The sequence below is a fragment of the Aegilops tauschii genome, chromosome 1, assembly GCF_002575655.3.
Source record: "Aegilops tauschii subsp. strangulata cultivar AL8/78 chromosome 1, Aet v6.0, whole genome shotgun sequence".
In the NCBI taxonomy this organism is placed as follows: Eukaryota; Viridiplantae; Streptophyta; class Magnoliopsida; order Poales; family Poaceae; genus Aegilops; species Aegilops tauschii.
Window position 1 is genome coordinate 353,568,067 of NC_053035.3, and position 22,639 is coordinate 353,590,705.

Sequence of the window (22,639 nt, forward strand, 5' to 3'; positions counted from 1 at the left end):
TGAAATGGGGCACCAAATGCATGATTTGAGGTGAAGGGGACATGGTGTTCTCTTCCCACCATTCATTGATGCTAATCAATATAGCAATAACAATCATTGATTGCTTTAGTCATCAATCGCAAATCAATGTTAATAAAGCTAATTAACCTTTTGTTTTAGAAACTATAATTGTTCATATTTTGGTGCTTTAGCTTGTGATTTACTGACCTATGTTAATATTAATATGATTGTGTAATTGTTTTTTTATAAAATCATGCTCGTGATTTACCTACCTAAATAAAAATCACTTATTTTGTAAGAATTTAATGGCTATCCAAAGAAAATATAATTTTATTTGGTAAGTCAATAAAAGAGGAAAAACTAAGGCCTCCTTTGGTTTGTAGGAATTTTATAGGATAGGATTTTCAAAGAAAAAATTCCTATGGAGCCCTTTGGTTTGTAGGAATGGATTCCTATTCCTATGTAGGATAGGATCCAATCCTTCACATTTCAAAGGAAAAAAATATTAGCCTAGACTCAATGAAGAAAATCCTATCCTATGCATCAAATGACATCTCTTTCTTGATAGGAATTGAGATGCATATCATCTCACTTCCTATGAAGTTCCTATTCCTACAATATTTCTATCTTATGAACCAAAGGAGGCCTAAGATGTTTACGAGGTAAACTGATGAGAAAAATCTAAAAGTAGGAGGAAAAAAGTCAAAACGGATAGAGGAAAGAGGAAACGTACATAAGAGCATCTCCAGCCGTTCGGCCCCCCAGGGCGTCGAAAAAGAGCGGTCTGGGGGCGAGCCGGCGCTAGTTCGCCCCCTGGGGTTCGGTTTGCTCCCAGTCACGTGCCCACGGTCGCCGCGGGTTCGACGAATTTCGTTTCAATTTTTTTGCAAACTCGGCGAAGTTCGGCCAATTTTCGACGAAATTTGTACAAAAACTTAAAAACATGCATGAACTAACTTAAAAACGAACTAAAAGCCTAGCCGCCGCCGCCACCGTCGCCGCCGCCGCCGTCTACATGCCGAGAAGCCTGTAGAAGCGGGTGTAGTTGCCGCCGCCGTCGTCGTCGTCGTCGTTGCCGCGCGCCTCACCTGCGGCGTGCCTGCTGCATCCCTCGCCGGGGTCGCCGACAGCGCTTGACGGCCCGGCCTCGCCCTCGTCGTCGCTGTCGATGATGATAACGCGCCCTCCTCGGCGACACGGCGACGCTCCTCGGAGCAGCTACGGGCCTGGGTCTCCAAGTACGCCCGACGCTGGCGGCGCACCTGCTCGCGGGCGTAGTCCTCCCTCGCCCATTTGAGGGCGGACTCATCGTCGGGGGCCACCATGCCGGCGTGCTCCGGCTTCACGGGGAGCATGTCCGGCTCGGGCTTCGGCCGGACCAGGCAGAGGGAGCGCCTCGTCGGTGCAGTCGCAGGCGAGGGCTCGTTGATGACGAGGGCACCGCTGCCAGCACGACGCCCGAGCGGTGTCTCCTCCGGCTCGGGCTTGACGGGGCGGAGGGCTGGCGAGCCGGAGCCCGACGACGAGGACGACCCCGGCTCCATTCGCCGCGGCATCCAGGAACTGCCGCGGCCGCGTCGGGTACTCCAGCCGCGGCACATTGCCGGTCTCGATGTGGTCGAGGACGGCGTCGAGTGTGCGGCCGGGGACGCTCCACCACTCGCGCCGTCCTTCGGAGTTGTGGCGGCCGCGGGGGACGATGTCGTTGACGGAGGCGGTCTGCTCCTCGCGGCGGCGCTGGAAGTACATCGTCCACAGCGTTTCGCTGTCGGGCGCGTACCTCGGCTCGTTCCGCTGCTCCTCCGTCAACGAGGAGCGGATGCGAGCGATCTCCGCCCGCCGTGCCGCCCCTTCGGGCACCGGACGCCGCCGGCGCTCAGTCTCCACGAGCCAGGCACGCGCATGTCGGGGGGCGCCGGGTACTCGGCCTCGTACAGAAGGCGCGCCTCCGGCTCCTGGAGGTGTCGGCGGCCGAAGCCGTTCATCGCTGCGCCGTCGCTTGGGTATCTCTCCGCCATGGTTTTGCTCGTCGGCGGGCAGGGGAGTGGTGGGAGAGCTCGCCGGAGGGGAAAAGGCTTTCACTGGAGGTAGAGGGGGAGGCTGTGGCGCTCACCGGCAGGGAGGGGCGCCTTTTATAGCCGAAGCGGGGTGGCCCGGGGGCGGCATGCGGGCGGACGCGTGGCGCATGCGGGCGGGACGCGCGTTGGCGGCGTCTTCACTGCGCCGCCCGTGAGGCATCAATGGAGGGCGACCGGCGCGGCAGCGTGGCAGCCTTCGCATTGATTCCCGCGGGAACCGAGGCGATGAGGTCGACGAAGCGGCTGTCTCGCTGACTCGGCGGGCCCGCGGCTGTTTCGCGCCAAAACACTCGCCCCGGCGCCCCCGGGCTCCCCCGCGCGTCGGGTTCAACCTGGGTCCGCCGGCGCTGATTTCGGCCCAAGCCGGCGAAAAAGGGCTTCTGAAGGCGCAACTGGGCCGTTTTTCAGCGTCGGCGCAAAAAAATCGCCTGAAGGGGCACGGCTGAAGATGCTCTAAGGTTCAACAAGAATCACATTGCGCAAGAAAAAGAACGTTACTTTGTGGCAAAATGTCAAGATAAAAACAAGCAAAATCACTGCAAAAAGGATGCAGAGCATCAAATCAAATTGGGTCAGTAGTGACGTCAGGTCACCCCGGTTCGCGGCCTCTCGCCAGTTGTACAATGGTGGCATATGGATACAGATGCCTCATGACAAAAAATTAATTTGAGGCATATGTGTTGATTTTTTCTCCCTGATGCAAACTACTACTAGTGGGCCTCATCAAAAAATAAAAAGTGACTTTCACTACATATGCATCCCTCCTCTTCACTTTAACTTTTTCTAACTTTATGCATCAGACCACACTTTTCTCTCTAAGCACCCGCCTCCTGAAAAAGATCCTGCTTTTTCTGTCATCCGATTCTACATGGCATGTGAGGCATCACCTGAGACTATGCATTGGGCATGCCCTAAACGGTAAAGCGAAGGCCAAAAGTCTGGGAGCTTCGACCAGACGCGAACAGATTCGAAACGAGCCGCCAGTCACGCGTCCGCTGTCCTTCTCCCCCCATTTATTTCGTGCCGCTGCGTTGCTGTCGCCTGGTCCGGTTCCCAATCTCATCGCCAAGCAATCACTCTAGCCCTCCCCACCAGCGTGACCTCGGCAGTATGGCGAGCCCGCAGTGCTGCGCGAACCCGCCGACGCTCAACCCCGCCGCCGGCGAGGGCAAGGTCGTGGACAGCTTTGGCGGGATCAAGGCGTACGTCGCCGGCGCCCAAGAGTCCAAGGCCGCCGTCGTTCTCATCTCCGACGTCTACGGTAATTGATTTCGGCCAGAATTCTTCTCTATTCGTATTCAAGTTCGGTTGCCGGGGATAGTGACGATTAACGGCCGTTCCCGTTTTCTGCGTGCAGGGTTTGATGCGCCGAATCTGAGGTAGTATACTTGTTTGTGCTTTCTGACATCACGAGTTTTGTTTTATACCCATATCTCTTAGTTTAGCATAGGTATGTTCGTACAGTCGGTAGATTCCGTTCTGTCCCCGTTTGGCGGCATTCATCAATAGTGATAAAATCATCACGCCATTTAGCAACGGTGTTGCTTTTCGCCTGCCGTTTTTGCCGAGTCGTGCGTACTGTCTAAAAAATGGGCAGTTTCGTCCTCAGAGGCCATCTGATAATAATACTTCGGTGCTGGGTGTGGAAGTCGATCCGCACCAGAAGGACGAAGGATACTCGAATTGCAGTCGCTGCATAGAAGTTCCTCATTATTCTCACACACTTTGGGCAAATATGTAACTGGAAGGTTCACACAATTTATGGCTGAGATTTTAGCCCAGCTGTTAATTTCTGAATAGTTTCTTGTGGGCTTCTATTTTATGACGCCCTGTGCCCTCTACTTTAGTTTATCACAATTCACAATGAAGGAGTTCTCTGATGTAGCTTCTTTCCTCTCTCCTCTTGAAGGAAGATAGCCGATAAAGTTGCTTCGTCTGGATATTTTGTTGTGGTGCCAGATTTCTTACATGGGGATCCATTTGTACCTGAAGACGCTGACAGACCAATAGCAGTGTGGATAAAGGAGCATACCCCGGTTTGTTGTCTCCTGATTCCCTGAAACCTTGTTCTTGTATTTCTCCTGTAAATGTTCAGGCCACGTTGCTTTAGTTTATGTTTAAGCTATATGTTTCGAAAGCTGTCCAGTTTCCATCGCATGACATTGCTGGCCTTTTGTACTTAGATTCGGACAGTGTTAACTAAGTAACCGAGGGTGGGAAGTTATGATAAAACCAATAGGTCCAAACCTAACATGTATATGGCAGCATGTTATGACTTTGTGAGAATATGTGTAGGATATTGACTGATTGTGTCCTGTTCTTCCACCAACGTGGATAAGCTCTCCTGGGTCAGAAGAATAGAATGGAGACGCTCTACTGAGCTGATAGGGGTTTGAGTTACTTCTCACTGAATGTGATGTCACATCTAATATAAACGAATAAATTGTGCTTTTATACAGGGAAAAGCATTTGAAGAGGCAAAACCTGTTATTGCTGCTCTAAAGGAACAAGGAGCGTCTAGTGTTGGGGCTGCAGGTTATTGCTGGGGTGGTAAGCACTGTTTTGTTTTGTTACATCTGAACCCAAATTCTAAGGTTTAACCTGCTAAGCATTGTGCTTCTTCTCCCTACATATCAGCAAAGGTAGTTGCAGAGTTAGCAAAAGCTAATGAGATCCAGGCAGCCGTTATGTCGCACCCTTCATTTGTTACTGTTGATGATATAAAAGGTAATATCTCTTCCTTGAGAATTATATATACTCACTTAAATTGTTCCATTTGAAAGGTTTCAGATTCTTACACTACGACATGTGCTATATCTCAGAGGTGAAATGCCCCATCGCTATACTTGGAGCTGAAACTGACAAAACATCCCCACCAGAATTGGTCAAGCAGTTCGAGCAGGTTCTAGCCTCTTCTAACTCTGGGGTAAGTTCTCATTTCGAGCAACCCGGTCTTCAAACCAACCATGATGTACTCAAGCTATAGAATATGTGATATAACAAAGGCTAAACTAATTGTCAAATTTGGAGCTGCCCTGGTGCGGAACTGTATCTGACCAGAATGTTGTCTGGTTGTTCCGGCATCACTTGTTTCTACTTCCTTCCCAAATTATGTACCAATTTGCCTTTTGATGTTAAAGTAGGTATCAGACATTTTGCAATTAAGAGCCATCCAGGCTTCATGGCTTTTACTTTACGAGCCCCTGGTCAAACCTTAGCATTTTATAGTTACAAGCTAGTGTTATTATCCATCTGAGCATCTTGTTTTCTTGAAAGTGAGAAGGTATTATTCTATTTCTATCTAATATTCACTAGTATTAAAGGTATCATGATGAAAAAGAGGGAAAAGGACGTAATATTGTCTGAAAATTAAGTCAGAAAGTACAGTAGAATGTGCATAAATTGGAGACACATTATTGTTTGAGAACTCGAGCTCAAAATCTCCCATCCTGATACGATATCTTATGGAACTACAGATTGCTAACTTTGTCAAGATCTTCCCTGGGGTTTCTCATGGATGGACCGTGAGATACAAAAGCGAAGACGCAGCTGCTGTGAAGAGCGCTGAGGAAGCCCTGGTGGACATGGTTGACTGGTTTAACAAGAACCTCAAGTGAACCTAATGAATTAGCGGCCATCCTTTTGTAATAAGCCAGTGTCACTCTTCAGGAGTCATCACGCGAGCATCCACGGTTTATGTTATGGTCTCTTAGCTATAGCCTATAGGGCATGCTTCTTTGTCTGCCGCAGGTCTGCTGGTATGTGTGTGATTGCTCATTTCGGGGTCTGCTTGTGCTGAACACTGAACTATTGCACTCAAATAAAATGTGGTATTTGCAGTTCTGTGAGCTGGCACTTCCCTGGTTACTTTTCTTTTGTTTGGTGTTGGGGATGAAAGGACAGATCGTTACAACCCAGTTTATTCCTTGTTCCAATATAATTTTATAGAGACGCGGGCTGACGCCATGCGTCATCCGGCTGATCAGATCGGCCGGGTCGGCACCTGTTTGATCTGTCCTAGACATCCTTAGGATGATCGCAAAACGGACCATGTTGTGGGCACCCATAGCAAGGCGGGCCATGTTGGGGTGTTGGCACCCATTGCAAGGTGGGCCATGTTGCGGTCGCCTTTAGCTTGTGTGACATTGCATTTAGTGGGGAGTCCCAATATAGAAACGACATTTTCTTGCCGACATGTGCCCGACATGCCAAATCAAGCCGTTGATGCATGGGATGGAAGTGCACCCGTGCATTGCCAAATCAAGCCGTTGATGCATGGGGTGGAAGTGCACCCGTGCATTCGATTTAGCATCGTGCACATATCGGGTGCATTCGGTTTAGCATCGTGCACATATTGGGCAAGGGAGGATCGTTCGCACAGTAGTTTTCGTGCAATATGGTTCATGTTGCGGTGACCCACTGCAACATGGACGATGTTGCGAACCCACTGTCCCATCACCATCACCGCAGCCTTCCTCACCACAACATCATCCATGTTGTGGTCGTTGCCACCACGACATCATCTATGTTGCAGTTGATGATCACGAAATCCTGCCGTTGGTCGGTGTCTATGGTCGCAGCTCCGCTGCCCGGGGCTCGTAGCACGGCCTCTGGCAACAGGGACATGGCGATTTTGCAGCAGTGAGATGAAGGTCATGGAACAATCTCTTCCTCACTTTTCACTGGGGTGCACATGGACGCTGTAACATCCATGACAGGATCAAGAGGTCGGAAAGTAGGGGATCCATGGCCGGCTCAAAGAAGGTAGGAGAAAAGGACCCATGGCAGGAACGGAGAGTTTAGGAGAAACGGGATCGGAGGAACATGTGGTTGTGGTCGCTTCGGTTGGCGATAAGGTGAAACGGATAGGGGTGTGCAGGGTCCACGGGGGCACGTGGCAACATAGGAGGAAGCCGGCGCGTGAGATGTTTTCCGTCAGTTGGCTGGCGCCGGCGGCAGGCAGGCAGGCCTGGCCGGTCGCTACCGCCACATGAAGCAAAGCAAAAAACGAAATCAGTGTTGGGTCAGCAGTGAGGTTACCCGTCACCCTGCCTGGAGCAAACAAATGAAAGGCCCACCCGTAAAAAACAAAAACAAAGGAAAGGCCCAACCAAAAAGCCTCCAACCTTCTCCACGAACAGATTCGAAACACCCCGCAGTCACCTCCGTCGGCTCTCGGCTGGTCTGGTTCCCAACCCCAACCACCAGGCACCAGCAGCCTCGGCAGGATGGCTAGCCCGCAGTGCTGCGCGGACCCGCCGACGCTCAACCCCGCCGGCGGGGAGGGCAGGGTCGTCGACAGCTTCGGCGGGATCACGGCGTACGTCGCCGGCGCCCGAGAGTCCAAGGCCGCTGTCGTCCTCATCTCCGATATCTTCGGTAAACCCCGCCCTTGACAAGAACTCTTATCTTCTCATAACCCGAATTCTCTTATGTTATAACAGCGCTTCCCGTCTTCCCCTTGCAGGGTTTGAAGCACCGAATCTGAGGTATACACTTTTGTGCTCTCTGACATTACGACCTCTGTTTTGCACCTACTCCCTCCGTTTTTAAATATAAGTCTTTCTAGAGATTCCTCTATGAACTACATACGGAGCGAAATGAATGAATCTACACTCTAAAATGCATCTATATACATCCGTATGTGATCCATAGTGGAATCTCTACGAAAACTTATATTTAGGAACGGGGCATGCAGTACATCTTTTTGGTTTAGCAACGACATGTCTGTAGGCTCTGTTCATCACGCCGTAATAGTGAGTTGTGACGGTATTGCTTTCCCGCTGCCGTTTTTGTGTCATGCATATTGTTCAGAACTTGGCAATTTAGTCCTCAGAGGCCTTCTTCTAATAAGGAGTAATTCTTGGTGAGATTTTATGGCTGAGATTTTGGCCTGGCTATTAAACCTTGAAGAGTTCTTAGTGGACTTTTTGTTTTATGATGACCTATGACCTTGTAGCGACCAGACTTCAAATGGTCTGTGCTGCTGTGCACCAGTGTCATCCCTGGATCAGTAATGCTGACACGCACAGTACAAATGGAGGATTTATAACAGAGTAGCAATCACACACTTATTACATCGAATATCTCCGAAGAGATTAAGTATGATAAACATGGCTTAAGGCCATCTAATAACGATAACAGCGGAAGACTTGGAAGATAAGTGAGTCCATCAACTCCAGCGGCATCACTGAGTATAAGACCACGACCTAAGGCACCTTACTCGTCGTCTGAAAAGTCTGCAACATGAAAAGTTGCAGTCCGAAAACGGGTCAGCACATAGAATATGCTGGCAAAGTAACACATAGAGAGTAATGAACAGTAATAATGCTATACTACATGCATATATGGCTGGTGGAAAGCTCTATGGTTACAATTTTGCGAAAAGCCAATTTTATCCTACTTCAAAGGAATAAATTTTATTTAACTATCATGGTGGTTGTTAAACATTGAGAAGGTACCTCCAACTCAATCCCAATTAAGTGTCATCATTAACCCAACAAAATTAATTAAAAATAACATAGTGATGAGATTCAAATGATAATCCAGGTACTAGATACTCAAGTTGTCCATAACCGGGGACACGGCTAACCATGATTAGTTTGTACACTCTGCAGAGGTTTGCGCACTTTTCCCCACAAGACTCGATCGCCTTCGTTTTATTTCTCGCACTGCATGGTGTTTGAGAAACGGATGACCGAGACACAATCTTTCAGAAGCAATCACTCTTTACTCTGGATGGACCGGTACACCTACTTTCCCCTACATCTGCTAGCCCACCTCTTCAAGAGATCATGTAACCTACTCGACTATGCTAGAGCCCATAATAGCTTGTGGCTGCACACAGAAGTTTCTAGCATGAACAATCTTATGATCCCTTTGAGCCTGGGTGGCGGTCCTTATACAAACAGACAACACTGGGTTCTCCAGGTGCCTCAATCCACCCAGATGTGAGTTTTAGTTGCCACCTTAAGTTGAACCATTAATAAACATCTCACATCTGTCATGAATATCTCTCAAACCCAAACCACGTCTACGAGCATAGCATGGCAATAATAATAGCAACGTAGAAGTAACTCCCAAGGGTTTGATAAGAAAACAGGTAATAGGTACTACCTCAACTACTTCCCAGTTCCCACAATTTAGTTAGATCCTAGTCATGCAATGTTTGAGGAATAGATCTAATGCAATAAAAACTGGGCATGGAAAGTATGATCAAAGTGTTACTTGCCTTGCTGATGATCCGCAAAACCTAACGAGTCGAAGTAACAAGCGGCACACTCCGGGTACTCTATCGCAAACAAACAAGCATACAATCAGTACTCATCTAATGCACAGGTAAAACTCGAATGGAAGATCCAACCAGTAAGTTCAACTTAAAAACTCCGGTTTGCAAAAAGAATCAACTCGAAAGAAGCAACGAAGTCAAACGGCGAAAGAAAGAAGCTTCGTTTACTAATCTGGATCTAGGTCAAATTTTACTGTAGCAAAAACTTGTTTGAGTAGGCTAAACGGAAAGAGAATTTCGAGACGAAACTCTAGGCGCTTGAATCGCCTGATTTCGATAAACGAGCGAGAAGTTAAACAGAAACGAAGATTCGATCAGAAATCGAATCTGAGATAATCGCAGAAAAATCCGACGAAAAAGAAAAAACGGACGAACGGTTAAAGAACGGACGTTCGTTAACAGAGAAAAACCGACGAACGCGTTCGTTAAAACGAACGGTTCGGTGAACGCTCGCAAAATAATCAAACCGAAAAAACCGATCTAGGGTTTTTTTTTAAACGAATGGTTTTTTTTAGAAAACCGGCAAAACGAACGGGGCAGTACCTCGTCTGGGCGGGGGCTCCGGCGGGGCTCCGGCGGCGAGGGGCGGCGAGGGGCGCGGGGTGCGGGCTCGGGGGGGGGGGGGGAGGGGGGGCGGCGAGGGGCGGCGGCAACCGGCGGCGGCTGGCAAGTGCGGCGGCAGCGGCGGGCAAGGCGGGCGGCGGCGGCGACGAGCAAGGCGGGCGGCGGCGGCTAGATGAGAGAAGAGGGGGGGTTTTGCGGGGTATATAAAGGGGGGGGGGGGGGCGGCGCGAGGCTTGGAGGAGGGGCAAGCTCCGGCGGCTCGGACTCCCGTGTCCATGGCGGACACGGCGGCGCGGCGGCGTCCCGTGCGCGGAGAGGAGAGAGGCGCGGGGTGGGCCGGCGGCCTGGCGCTCGGCTGGGCTCGGCCCAGCGGGCGCGCGCGTTTTTTTTAAAACGTTCCGCGGAAAATAATTCACAGAAAAATAAATAAAAGTCAGAAAAATATAAAATAAATTTTTCCCGTCTAGTTAAAAAATCTAGAATAGGGTGAACATTTTTTTAACACAAAAAAAATATTTTGAAAACATGCAATATTTGTAATGCAATAAAAATTGCAAATAAAATCCAAATAAATTTCAATAAATGATTTTAACATTTTTCCTCCAGTATTTCAATTGTTTTAGAGAAGTCATATTTTCTCCTCTCGTTTATTTTTAAAATGAAATATTTTTCCGGAGAGAAAATAATTAAAACCAAAATCCTCGTCTTATTATTTGATGAAAATCAAATATGAAAATTTGAGAAAATCCCCAATTCTCTCCGAGGGTCCTTGAGTTGCTTAGGATTTATCGAGGATTTGTCAAAATGCAATAAAACATGATATGCAATGATGATCTATGTATAACATACCAAATTGAAAATTTGGGATGTTACAGACCTCTACTTTAGTTTGTCACAACCAACAAGTGTCAGCTATGATGGGAGTTCTGATGTAGTTTCTTTCCCCTTGAAGGAAGATAGCCGATAAAGTTGCTTCGTCTGGATATTTTGTTGTGGTGCCAGATTTCTTACATGGGGATCCATATGTACCTGAACGCTGACAGGCCAATACAAGTGTGGTTAAAAGAACATGCTCCGGTTTGTTGTCTCCTGATTCCCGCAAACCTTGTTCCTTTTATTTCTTGTAAATGTTCAGGTCACGTTTGCTTTAGTTTATGTTTATTAAGGTATATGTTCCAAAAGCTTTCCAGTTTCCATCGCATGAGGTTGCTGGCCTTGGTACTTTGATTCACACACTGTTAACTAAGTAACCAAGGGTGAGAAGTGATGGTAAAACCAATATCCAAACCTAACAACATGTATATGAAAGCATGCTATGAATTTGTAAGAATATATGTAGGCCCCTGTGTAGCTGTCGCCTGAGGGTGAAGACACACTTATTTTTTTAAATGGAGTTGATTTGCCAGTTTCTGAAGTTAGTTCTCCGACAAGTATTTCCGGACAGAGGGAGTATAAACGAATGAATTGTTCCTTTATACAGGGAAAAGCATTTGAAGAGGCAAAACCTGTTATTGCTGCTCTAAAAGAACAAGGAGTATCTACTGTTGGGGCTGCAGGTTATTGTTGGGGTGGTAAGCACAGTTTTGTTTTATTACATCTGAACCCAAATTATAAGGTTTAACCTGCTAAGCATTATGCTTCTTCTCCTTACATATCAGCAAAGGGAGTTGCAGAGTTAGCGAAAGCTAATGAGATACAGGCAGCTGTTATGTCACACCCTTCTTTTGTTACTGTTGACGATATCAAAGGTAAGATATCTTCCTTGAGAATTCAAGATACATACTTAACATTGTTCCATTTGAAAGGCTTCAGATTCTTACACTATGACATGTGCTATATTTCAGAGGTGAAATGCCCCATCGCTATACTTGGAGCTGAAACTGACAAAACATCCCCACCAGAATTGGTCAAGCAGTTCGAGCAGGTTCTATCCTCTTCTAACTCTGGGGTAAGTTCTCATTTCGAGCAACCAGTTCTTCAAATCAACTATGACGTTGTCTAGGTATGGAATATGTGATATAACTAAGTTGTCAAATTTGAAAATGGCTCAGTGCCAAGCTGTATCTGATTAGTATACTGTTTGACTGTTCCAGCATAATGTGTTGCTACTTCCTCCCAATCTAATTAGCTTTTGACATCAAAGGAGCTGACAATCATCTTTTCTTTTAAATAAGGGCCAACTAGCCTTATGCAATATTTTACTTTATGAGTCACTGGACTTAGCAGCAATTTATAGTACTAGTTATTATCCATGTGAATGACTAGTTTCTTGGAAGTAAGAAGGTATTATCTTATATTCACCCGAAAGTGTAGTATCATGAAGAATTAGGAAATAGATGTTACAGATTGAGAAAAAGCAACCAGAAAGTACAGTAGAATGTAGGTAAATTGGAGACACACATTATCGGTACGATATTGTTGCAGAACCGGAGCTCAAAATCTTTCATCCTGATATGATCATTTATGAACCTACAGATTGCTCACTTTGTCAAGATTTTCCCTGGGGTTTCTCATGGATGGACTGTGAGATACAAAAGTGAAGACGCAGGTGCTGTGAAGAGTGCTGAGGAAGCCCTGTCAGACATGATCGACTGGTTTAACAAGAACCTAAAGTGAACCTGAATTAGCGGTCCTTTTTTCTTAATAGGCCAGTGTCACTCTTCACCAGTCATCATGCAATCATCCAGGGTTTATGTTATGGTCCGCATCGTTGGTCGTCTGCAGGTGTCTGTCCTGTGCAGTATGTATTGTGTGCTTGCTCATATCAGTCTCTGCTTGTGCTGAACACATTACTATAATACTATAGCACTGAAATAAAATGCGATATTTGTAGTTTTGAGAGTTGGACCACTTGTCTCGTTGTCTATGTAACTTGTGTGGTGATTGTTGTTGGCTCTGCCCACTGCCGTCATCTCCAACACCTCCGGTAAGACAACTGGTCGAGTTAACTGGCCAATCTCCAACACCTGCAGCGTTCCAGACTCTAGTGCCTATAAAGTATGTATACCGAGAACCATTTTATCTTTGCAGCGTTCGATGTGCCGAAACTGAGATACACTGTGAATTTATTTTCTCGTGAGAGTTACCATTCTGAAATGGTTACATTTGCATGTTATTTCCTTTGCATCTCCTTCAACATGGAGCAGTTACTTAATTTTGTCAATGGTGTAGCAATAGCTTAAGTGCTTAACACTGATAAAGCCGACGAGTCTGCATGTAGAAACGGTGACCTTGGGCCATTGCGTCCTGACAGCCATACAGCCATGTAGTAGATGGTGTTGATGAAACATATTTCGTATGAGAAGGAAAGGGAGCTGGAATTACAGAATGGTAATCTCTGTTTGTAGTCTGTTTGTAGTTTTCAGTTCAAATTTGTGAAACACAAGCGAGAGGCTTGATGGCTCTCCCCTCTCCTCTCCTCCTCCCACCTCCGGCCCTCCACCGCACCGCCCCCAGCTCAACTCCGGCCGCCGACAGCTCTCCCCATGATCACACGCTCACCACCAGCCCCCTCGATGCCCTGCGCCCCTCCGTGGCGCCACCGCCATTGCCTTTCTTCGACCCTCCCTATGTCAAAGCAGGGCAAGTGGCTCTCCGCTGCTTCCTGGACTGCGGCAATGCCATGGGGTTAGAGTTTGAGGATGACTGCAGTTTCTACTGCCGCCTTGCAGTCACCACGCCGGCGATACGCCTTGCGTCGCCACTCTACCTCATCTTCGAGTTCTCCAACCGCCACCTTGACGCCATCACGGGCCGCTCTGCTCCAAGCCGTCCTTGGTGGCTGTGCCGCCGACTTATTCGTCGCCCAGTGCTCCTCACTGGTCTTCCGTTTCCATGTGGCTACGCCGCGCATCGGCGAGATCATTCTACATCAAAACCAATCCGCCACCGCAACTACGCCTTTTCCTTCGCTCGCTCGCTGCCTCTGCCTCCACCCACCTCTGCTGCGCCCGCCTCATGCCTGTCGCTCGCCTCCCTCCTGCAAGTCCCCGAAGACCTCTGCCTTCACATTGAAGGTGTGGTCTCCTCGCAACTCCGGTCGACTGCCACCATTGACCCGCACCACAACCGCCATGGGTGCCGCATGTACGCTCGTGTCATCCAATTCCCGTTTATCCTACAAGCTCACTTCATGGCCCTCATCCTCGCTCGCCTCTTCGGCGGCTGCTTCTCCCACTTCAATGTCACCGATGAGGGCGACTCTTGCTTCGCCTTCACCGTTGCCAGCCCCGCGGTGGCCAACCTCGTCGCTGACATGGGAGATTTCCACAAAAGAGGCATGTTGATCCGCTTCCCTCGCCCGCCAGCTCTGGGTGCCTCCGCACGCCCGCTTGCTGGAATCGCTGAGATCCCCGTGCCTGAAACCACGGCTTCCCCACCGACGACGAACATCTCTGCTTCTCCGCCACCACCGTCAACAACCCTTGATCTACCCAAGGTTAGACGTGCTCGGCCTGGTATTAGATTTTATTACCGTATGTTGCATGCTAATCACCCTAATCAGCTCCCAACACATTCGCTTTACACCTCTCACAACCACTGCTTCGGGGTTACTTTCATGCCAATTTCGGTTAGACCTAATGAAATGCTTGTCGAGTCAGCTCTAAACCACTGTTTTTCAGTCAAACAAGATTTCCATGCAATCAAAGTAGATGAGCTCATTTTCAAAACTGGTATCTTCTCTCGCCTCGCTAAGGTTCAAATTCTCAGGCATGGGTCCCTAGACTTCTCTGGTTTTCGTCTCTTCCTCTTTGGCTAGCTTGACCATGCAGCAGCGCACTGTGCCCGTCACTTACCGCTATATCATGCCTGCTCCCATACACCGCTCACGCCGCGCACCGTCTCTATCCTGGGGCCCTTCGCGCCTACACGCCCACGCATGCTCGGACCAAACCCAGCCGCCCTCACGAGAGACCCGCACATCCCCTCACCCATGCAGGATAGCCGGGCCCACCCCATGCACAATGATGGCAGCACAGTGGAGAAAGGCAGACCAAATCCTCCCAAAGATCCGTACGCATCACGACCGGAGACGCATGCGTGCATCGCTCGCGCTAGAACCCAAGCATCCCCTTTTGTATCTCTGTCTGTGCCAAATCTGGCTCACCCTCTGCCCCCACCCGCGTCTAATCCGGACGGCGCCGCGCCGCCCCCTGTCTCCCCCCGCCTGCCCACCGCTCCCACGCCGTGCCAGGAGATTGCATTGGGAACCGAAGGAATCGCACGGTCTCGCCCTCGCTCGCCCACGCCACCCCCGAGCCTACCCCTGGCCAGCATCTAGCCGTAATCATCGCTACTACTTCGCCGCCGCAGCCTAATCCGCCTGCTCGATCCCCACGCCCTGACGCCAAGTTGCCTCAACCTCTGCTGCACGCTTCAGATCACATCCCTCTGCCACAAGATACGCCGCCCATGCGGTCCAACAGCGCCACAACGGCCACCTATCGGGACGCGCTCCTCTCCTCCCCTCGTGCCCATAGCTACCCCCAGCTACGTCCTATATATATACCACCACGCCGGGCCCTCCCCCCTCTCCATCGCCACCCCCATCCACCACAAAAATCTCACAAGAAACCTCACTGCTTCCGCTGCCTCGCTCTCGACCACCGCATCGAGGCTTGCAGAGACCCTGTTCGCTGCGCTCACTGCTGGCGGAACGGCCACCGCAGCCGCGACTGCAGGTACCTCCGCCTTTGGCCTTTTCCCCCCCTCTCCCCGAATCATTCACCGCAAGCCCTAACCCCGCCTTCTGTCGTCGCAGGATGAATCACGGCAGCTCCTCGTCGGCCACGACCCGCGTCCCCCACACCCTCATGATAGGAGAGGTGCCCATTATCCTGTCGGAGCCTTTCCCTGCTGTCTGCGTCCCCTCCCCGTTCATCCTCCACGGCGTCCCCGTCAACTCCGACGGCGTGCCACTGCCTCCTCCCTCACCACCACGCACAGCTGCACCTCCCCCAACCCCCACCACCCTGCACCACCACCTCACCCACAACACCTCCACTCCATTCGACACCCACGCGCTCAGAGCCCGCCTCACAGACATCTTCACTGCCTCGCAGTTCGCCATGGCCGAATCCCATGTCTCCGACTCCGAGCCGGATGAGGATCCTCCTCGCCCTCAACGTGAGGCCGGCATGATCCCTCCCTATGGCGATATGTCGCGTGTCGCTGTCCCACCTTGCCTTATGTATTGCCCACGCCGCTTCGCCTTCGCACACCTGCAAACACCCGTTCACAACCCCACCCCTCTCATCCGCCGCGTCATCCAGCACACCTGCGGCAACCCGGCCTTCATCTTGGGCGGGTCTTGGCGCGGGGTTGCATGCATCACCTTCCACACTCTCGAGGCACGCAATGATGTCCTCCGCCACAGTCCAATAGAATTTGAGGGCAACCTAGTTACTATCGAGCCTGTAGAGCATGCAGACCGCTCCATTGCCATCTTCTCCGACCTAGCCGAGGTCGAGGTGTCAGAGTTCCCTCATGAGCTCTGGCACGAAGACGGCATTCGATTGGCGCTTGCTTTCCTTGGCGACGTTTGTGCCGTGGATGACTTCTGTCTTCACGGTATCGACTACACCTCGGTCCGCGCTCTCGTCCTGCTCCAGTCCGGCAAGCCGGCTCCACCTGGCCTAGTCATCCAGCTCCCACCCATCAACGAGATCAAAATCGCTAAGGTTGTAGAAGTTTCTCGCTGGCACCACGGCGACGGCGCCCCTTTGGTGGCTCCTCCTCCGATGACGACTCTGCTCCTCTCTCCCAGCGCGCCTCTCCACGCCCGCCCTCACCTCAGCACTTTGCTCCGGTGGTCTCTGCCGTCAGGGCGGGCTGGCGTGCAGATCCCACCTACGGTGGGACCAGGCCTGTTGCCCACCCCCCCTCGCCTGACGCACGAGCCCTCCATGCCTCTCATGCCGGTGCCACCTCTGGTCCTGTCCTGTCAACTGTCCTTCCCCCTCCTAGCTCTGCACGTGACCCTCTTGTCGTCTCTGATGACGACTTGAGCGGCTCTGAGGGCATGCACGTCCCCCTCCTGCATGCAGTCTCATCAGACTCCCTTGACGCGGTGCATGCACCTGCGGTGCCGGCCCCGGCTCCACTTGTCATCCGCCCGCTGCCCAGGGTGGCGGCCGTTGACCCGCCTGCTCCTCCTGCTCACGCAGGGGATGGTGTGGTGGGCCCCGTGCTTCGCTCCGCTTCGTCGGCCTTCGCTCTCGTCGCCCCGGCCGACCCAGCTCCCCCAGCGCCGCCCACCTTCACTTTCTCCGCAGGAGAATCATCAAGTGCCAACGGTAACTCCCCCCCTTCCATCTTCAATTCCTACAACCCCTCCTCCGGCTTCTAACTCTAACTCTGAACCTGCTGCGGCCAACACAGCACTCCCTCTTCAGGATCTTGACACCCACGAGTGCACCGCCCGTGTCGTGGAATTGTCACGGCAGATGTCCTTGAGCTAGGACTTAGTCGTGGAGCCATCGCAGCTAGGAAGCTTAAAGGGGTTAAACGGGACAAGGAACACGAGGGTTATACTGGTTCGGCCCCTTACGGTGAAGGTAAAAGCCTACGTCCAGTTGAGGTTGTATTGCTTAAGGTTTCGACGACCAAGAGCTAAACTGCCCTGCTTGGTTATCGATTTGATCTTCCTTGTCCCTGAACCGCCGCCGAGTCGTCCCTTTATATAGAGAGGTTGACACCCAGCGGCTCTCAGAGTCCCGGCCGGCTCATAATAGTGTCCGGCTCGGACTCCTAACTATTCTTGCCTTACACTACAAGTCTTGCTATAACGGCGGTTTATAACTACAGGCCTTGAGCCGCCTCCGGGTCTTAAGCCCATTATTGGCCCGCCGTCTTCAAGCTCGGTACTGGGCTTCGCGTGATGACCATTATGACGTAACCCGGCCCCTCCTGGGCGGGTGACTCTAATGGTTATATCCTCAACATTAGGCCCTAGATTGATTTGAACCAGTTCATGTCAATCTTCAATCCCTTTGAGAGAAAATCTTCCGGCTTACATTTGTGCGAAGGTTTTAACCCGCCGTGACGTCATCTTCTGGATTCCTGATAACCCGCCATGACGTCATCTTCCACTAAGTTCATTTCTTTATTCCGTATATCCTAACGGATCTTATCTTTAATGGCTATCCCGGAAATCGAGGCGCTTCTGTGGCGAGATAATCACGCCGTGGCCTCCTCGTTTCTCGCGCCCACTTATGAGCCGCCCCTTATAAATAGGCCCGACCCTTATGTCTTCATTCACTTGTCGCCTCCATCGTCTTCCTCCTCTGCCACCCGAGAGCTCGAACTCCGCCGCGGCCGCCGCCGCGTCCCTTGTCTTCCTCAACCTTGGCCGCTGCATCACCCTGACCTGGTCCAGAGAAACGGCGGCGACCTCCGCGACTCCTCAGTGCCGGTAAGTACCTGCACCTCTCCACCATAGATCCGCATTTAGGGTTCTACTGTTCTTCCTCTGTTCTTCGCTGTTCTTCTCGAGTTCTTCGTAGTTCTTCCTCTACAGTCCAGTTTGATCCAAAAGTAGTGCAGAGCTCCTGCGGTAGTTGTTGCGCATCCATTTTCAATAGTGGCACACCCCCTTTACTTGCAAAGAGATCCCCTTAGAGCTCATGAACTTCTCTGTATCAGCTTTCTAGGTCTAGAAATTTTTCCCTTTTAGCCGATCGTTTGATCCAAAATAATCACTGCGATCCGTGAAACTTGTTTGTGCCACACTTAGTCAAAAATTGCATCTATTTAGTTATGGCGGCTCATATCTCCAGCTTAAAAGAGGCCACACGCTGTAGAAATTTCTGGCTCATTTATAATAAGGCTTTAGACAACTTGAATTACTCACGATGCCCTCAGCGGCTTAGATAACCCGACGCAATTAACCATATGTCATTAGGCCCCTTCATAAGCCGCCATTTGGAACATTGAACTGTAAACTTCCTCCGGCTTATAATTGAACCGGTCATTTCCTTTTATCATAGGCTTTCATCTTTCACAATGTCACCCAAAGCTCCCAAGGCACCCATCACGTGCAACTGGATGAGATCCAATGTTACTGACGAAACCTTAGCGGATTTCGTGAAGACGGGTTACCTGCCCAAGAAGGATGTCATGTCTTATCGTGCCCCTGACCCGTCGGAGGAGAGACCTCAACCTAGAGATGGTGAGGTGGTGATATTTGCTGATCACATGAGCCGGGGCTTCGCACCGCCCGGCTCAAAATTCTTTAGGGACGTTCTGAACTTCTTCGATCTGCGGCCGCAAGACATAGGACCCAATTCCGTGTCAAATATCTGCAACTTTCAAGTATTCTGCGAAGTATATCTTGGAGAAGAGCCCAGCCTACTGCTCTTTAGAGAGCTGTTTTATCTGAACCGCCAGAATGAGTGCGCCAACGGGCCGAGCCTGGAACTTGGTGGAATCTCCATTCAACGCCGGAGAGATTGCCTCTTTCCTTACGCTGAGCCGCCAAGCCATCCAAAAGACTGGAACCAGACATGGTCCTACTGCCAGGATACTTCTCCGGCTGACGAGAGCCCTCTACCCGGCTTTTGTGCCCTGCGTCTGGAGCCAAGTCACCCCCTGCCAGATAAGCTATCTCAAGCCGAGCGTCAACCTCTGATCCCCACCATCAACAAGATTAAGGCTCTCCTGGGAAATGGCCTCAACGGCATTGATCTCGTCCGGGTCTGGATCTCTTGGCGGGTGATCCCCTTGAGCCGCCGCCCCGGCTTAATGTGTGATTACACGGGCCGGAAAGATGACCCTTTGAGGCACAGCCGCAACGATCTACCAGAAGACGTCGTTGACGACATGACCAAGTCCCTCTTGAATGAGAGCTTGACAGACCGCGGGAGGACCGGCTTAAGCCCCTTCCGCAAGACTAACCCGGCTCCAGCGGTAAGCCACTGACCTGAACATCTTACTTTCCCTTTGGATAGTTTTCATCTGAACCTTAAGAAGCCTTTATTGTATTTTTCAGGCTGACGATAAGTTCTGGAAGGTCAAGTATGACCATGAGGCGGCTAAAAAAGCCAAAAAGGCTAAGAAAGCCGCCAAGAGAGCCGCTCCCCGTAAAAAGGGAAGCAAGCCTACCACCTCAGAGCTGCTTCAGCTGGATGATAGCTCCGAGTCAGAGGTAACCCTTGATTCTTTAGACTCTTCTTTTGTTTCTGCTTTTCGTCTGTCTTTTAACCACCTTATTGACTTGATTATCTGCAGGATGATACCGGAGCGAGTAACCCGGTAACGGAAGAGGTAACTATACTTTCCTCCGACTCGGACCCCTTGCCAAGGCTGAAAGTCCGAAGAGTAACCCAGAAAGTAAGATTTTCGCATCCTTTAGCTTATCAAGATCCTCAATTTCTTTTGAAGCAACAGATTCATGAGAGCCGGAGGCAAACCCGGGCCAGCAAGGATGCAGACCTCTCCTCCGGCTTACCCGAGGCATCAAGAAAGCGCCGGACTGAGGTTATCTCCAACTTATACCCTTTTCATCCTTTAGCGGGTGTCACTCGTCAACCGCTCAATTCGTCTGATTCAAATTATCAGGAAACTTCACCTTCCTCTGGTGATTCTATGCAATCTACCCTGCCGGCTTTCAAGACCGCGCCCGGGTAATGATGATCATCTTATGTTGTGCTTATCTTCCTCATGCTTTTGTACTAACCTTTTGTCCTTTCAGTGCTCAAGCAAAGCTCAGCAAGAGAGCGAAGAAGAATAAACCGGTCGAAGAGCCGGTCCTGACTGAACCGGAGGCTTCAGCTCAAGAGCCACCAGCTGCCTCTGCTCCTGAAGCCACTGCTCCAACCGACGAGCCAATCATAGAGACTGCTGCTAACCCGGAGATTCCCAGCTCAGCTCAACCGGCCGATGACCCGGATGTGGTGATTACCCGGACTGAATACGTTGAGCCGGGAAGACCCACTGTACTGGCCAGATGCTCTGCCAAGGAAGAGCTGCTAGAGCGCCGCCGGGCTAGATTGGAGATTACTGATTATGCTAACTTGAGCATTGGAGACATTGTCTCGGGTTACATTGGTCAAGTGCACAACAGCCGGGATCTGGAGATTGATATGGTGAAGCAGATCCAACAAAAATCTGAGGTACAAAACTCTTGCTTACTCCATAGTCAGTCTTACTATGCTAGCCCCCAAGTCTATTACTTATGATAGAATATGTTGTAGACTTAACTTCCGGCTTACTTTCATGAACCGGCAATTTGTAAATAAAATCTTTCAACATGCATTAGCCCCCAAGTGCCAAGTGTCTTTGCTTGGAAAGTGCTTGGGACTTTAATGTTGCATAACAATCACTCATACTATAACCCGGAATTTGTACAGGCTGCTTGCAAAAAATTTGAAGCTGAAATCTCTGAGCTGAAGAACCGCCTGAAGACTCAGGAAACTGAGACCCGGAAGGCCAACGCCAAATTCGAGTTCAGTGTTGCTGCACAAGAGAAGCTGAAGAAGAAGTTTGAAACCGAAAGGAAGACTTGGGCCGAGGAGAAAACTGCTTTGGTCAGCCGGGCCGAACAGGCGGAGGCTGCTCTGACGGAAAGAACCGCCGAACTCTCCGGCTTAAAACGCCATGTGTCACAGATGGTCGCAGCAATCTTCGGTAAGTCATTCTGCAGGCTTTCAACAAGTGTACATTCTTTATATCTCATAAGTCCCATCATTGCTAGCGGCTTACCTAACTTTGTTAAACAGGTCCCAGAAGCGCCAACCTTAATCAGAATGTGCTGACCAAGCTAAAGGCCGTGTACACCCTGGTGGAGCAACTCTACACCGGGTCACAGCGTGCTTTGGCCGTTGTGGCCCTGTCCAATGAGGTTCTGACTCACCTGGCGGACGTGCTTCGGCGGCTCGCCGTTCTTCCTCAGCGCTTTCAAGAGCTACGACGGGCCTCTGCAAGAGCCGGAGCCATAGCTGCTCTGAGCCGGGCCAAGGCTTTCCTCCCGGAGCTAGACCCGGCGGAGATCGCACTTGGATACCCCAGTCTGAAGGAAGACGGTACTCCCTTTGACCAAAAAGATTTTGCTGATTGTGTGAAGAGCGTACGCCCGGTGGCTACCTTGATTGGGAATGACACCGACCTCACCAAGTATCAGCCGGGCTATGACTCGGAGAATCAGAGGATCCCCACTCCACGCTACGAAGTAATCAGCTTGATCCCTCCGACTCGTAAGCATACCTTCGCCCCAGAAGTTGACCCGGCCGGGTTAATTGATGAGGAGGCTCAATTTGAAGCTTTGAGCGGCATTGACTGGAAATCGTCAACCTTCCAGGTCATGGGAACAGTCGGAGGAGCGGAGAGGGATGAGCCGGAAGCGTCGACCCAGCAAGCATCTTAACTCTTAGGCGGCCCATGGTTATGCTTTTAAAACAATGCCTCACCTTTTGGACTCGGGGAGTCTTATAATAGAGTAGGACAAACATTTTAACTTTGTCGTGCCATCGTGCACGTGTTGAATGCTTAACTCCATTGAAGTTGCTTCCTTATATTCCTCCGGGTCATAATTGATCATTTATTTTCCTTAAGCTCGAATAGCTGTCTTTAACCATCCTGCATAGAAAACAAGTCACAAGTCTCTAGGCGGCTTACTGCACTGAGAGTCATAGATCTTATACATATAACCCGGAATATGAATCGAAGTCATCAAAGGCTGGCCCTCAATTATATCCTTGATGTAACCATAATA

General features: G+C 50.3%; 1 protein-coding gene and 1 pseudogene across 1 annotated transcript; both read left to right on the forward strand.

Moving 5' to 3' along the window:
* The first annotated feature begins 3,033 nt into the window (after positions 1-3,033).
* Positions 3,034-5,921, forward strand: LOC109778325 (endo-1,3;1,4-beta-D-glucanase). Its single transcript, XM_020336876.4, has 7 exons — positions 3,034-3,339; positions 3,436-3,457; positions 3,988-4,114; positions 4,538-4,628; positions 4,716-4,805; positions 4,901-5,004; positions 5,555-5,921. Exons 1-7 carry the CDS (start codon positions 3,189-3,191, stop codon positions 5,693-5,695), a joined length of 726 nt encoding a protein of 241 aa, XP_020192465.1. The 5' UTR covers positions 3,034-3,188; the 3' UTR covers positions 5,696-5,921.
* A 1,241-nt stretch (positions 5,922-7,162) lies between these two features.
* LOC109778326 (endo-1,3;1,4-beta-D-glucanase-like) lies at positions 7,163-12,773 on the forward strand (annotated as a pseudogene).
* Positions 12,774-22,639: the final 9,866 nt, after the last annotated feature.

Coding starts and splice junctions, on each gene's coding strand:
- LOC109778325 (XM_020336876.4), top strand. CDS start 3,189: ATGGCGAGCCCGCAGTGCTGCGCGAACCCGCCGACGCTCAACCCCGCC. Junction 4,629..4,715: donor TGCAGGTTATTGCTGGGGTG/GTAAGCACTGTT, acceptor CCTACATATCAG/CAAAGGTAGTTGCAGAGTTA. Junction 4,806..4,900: donor TACTGTTGATGATATAAAAG/GTAATATCTCTT, acceptor GCTATATCTCAG/AGGTGAAATGCCCCATCGCT.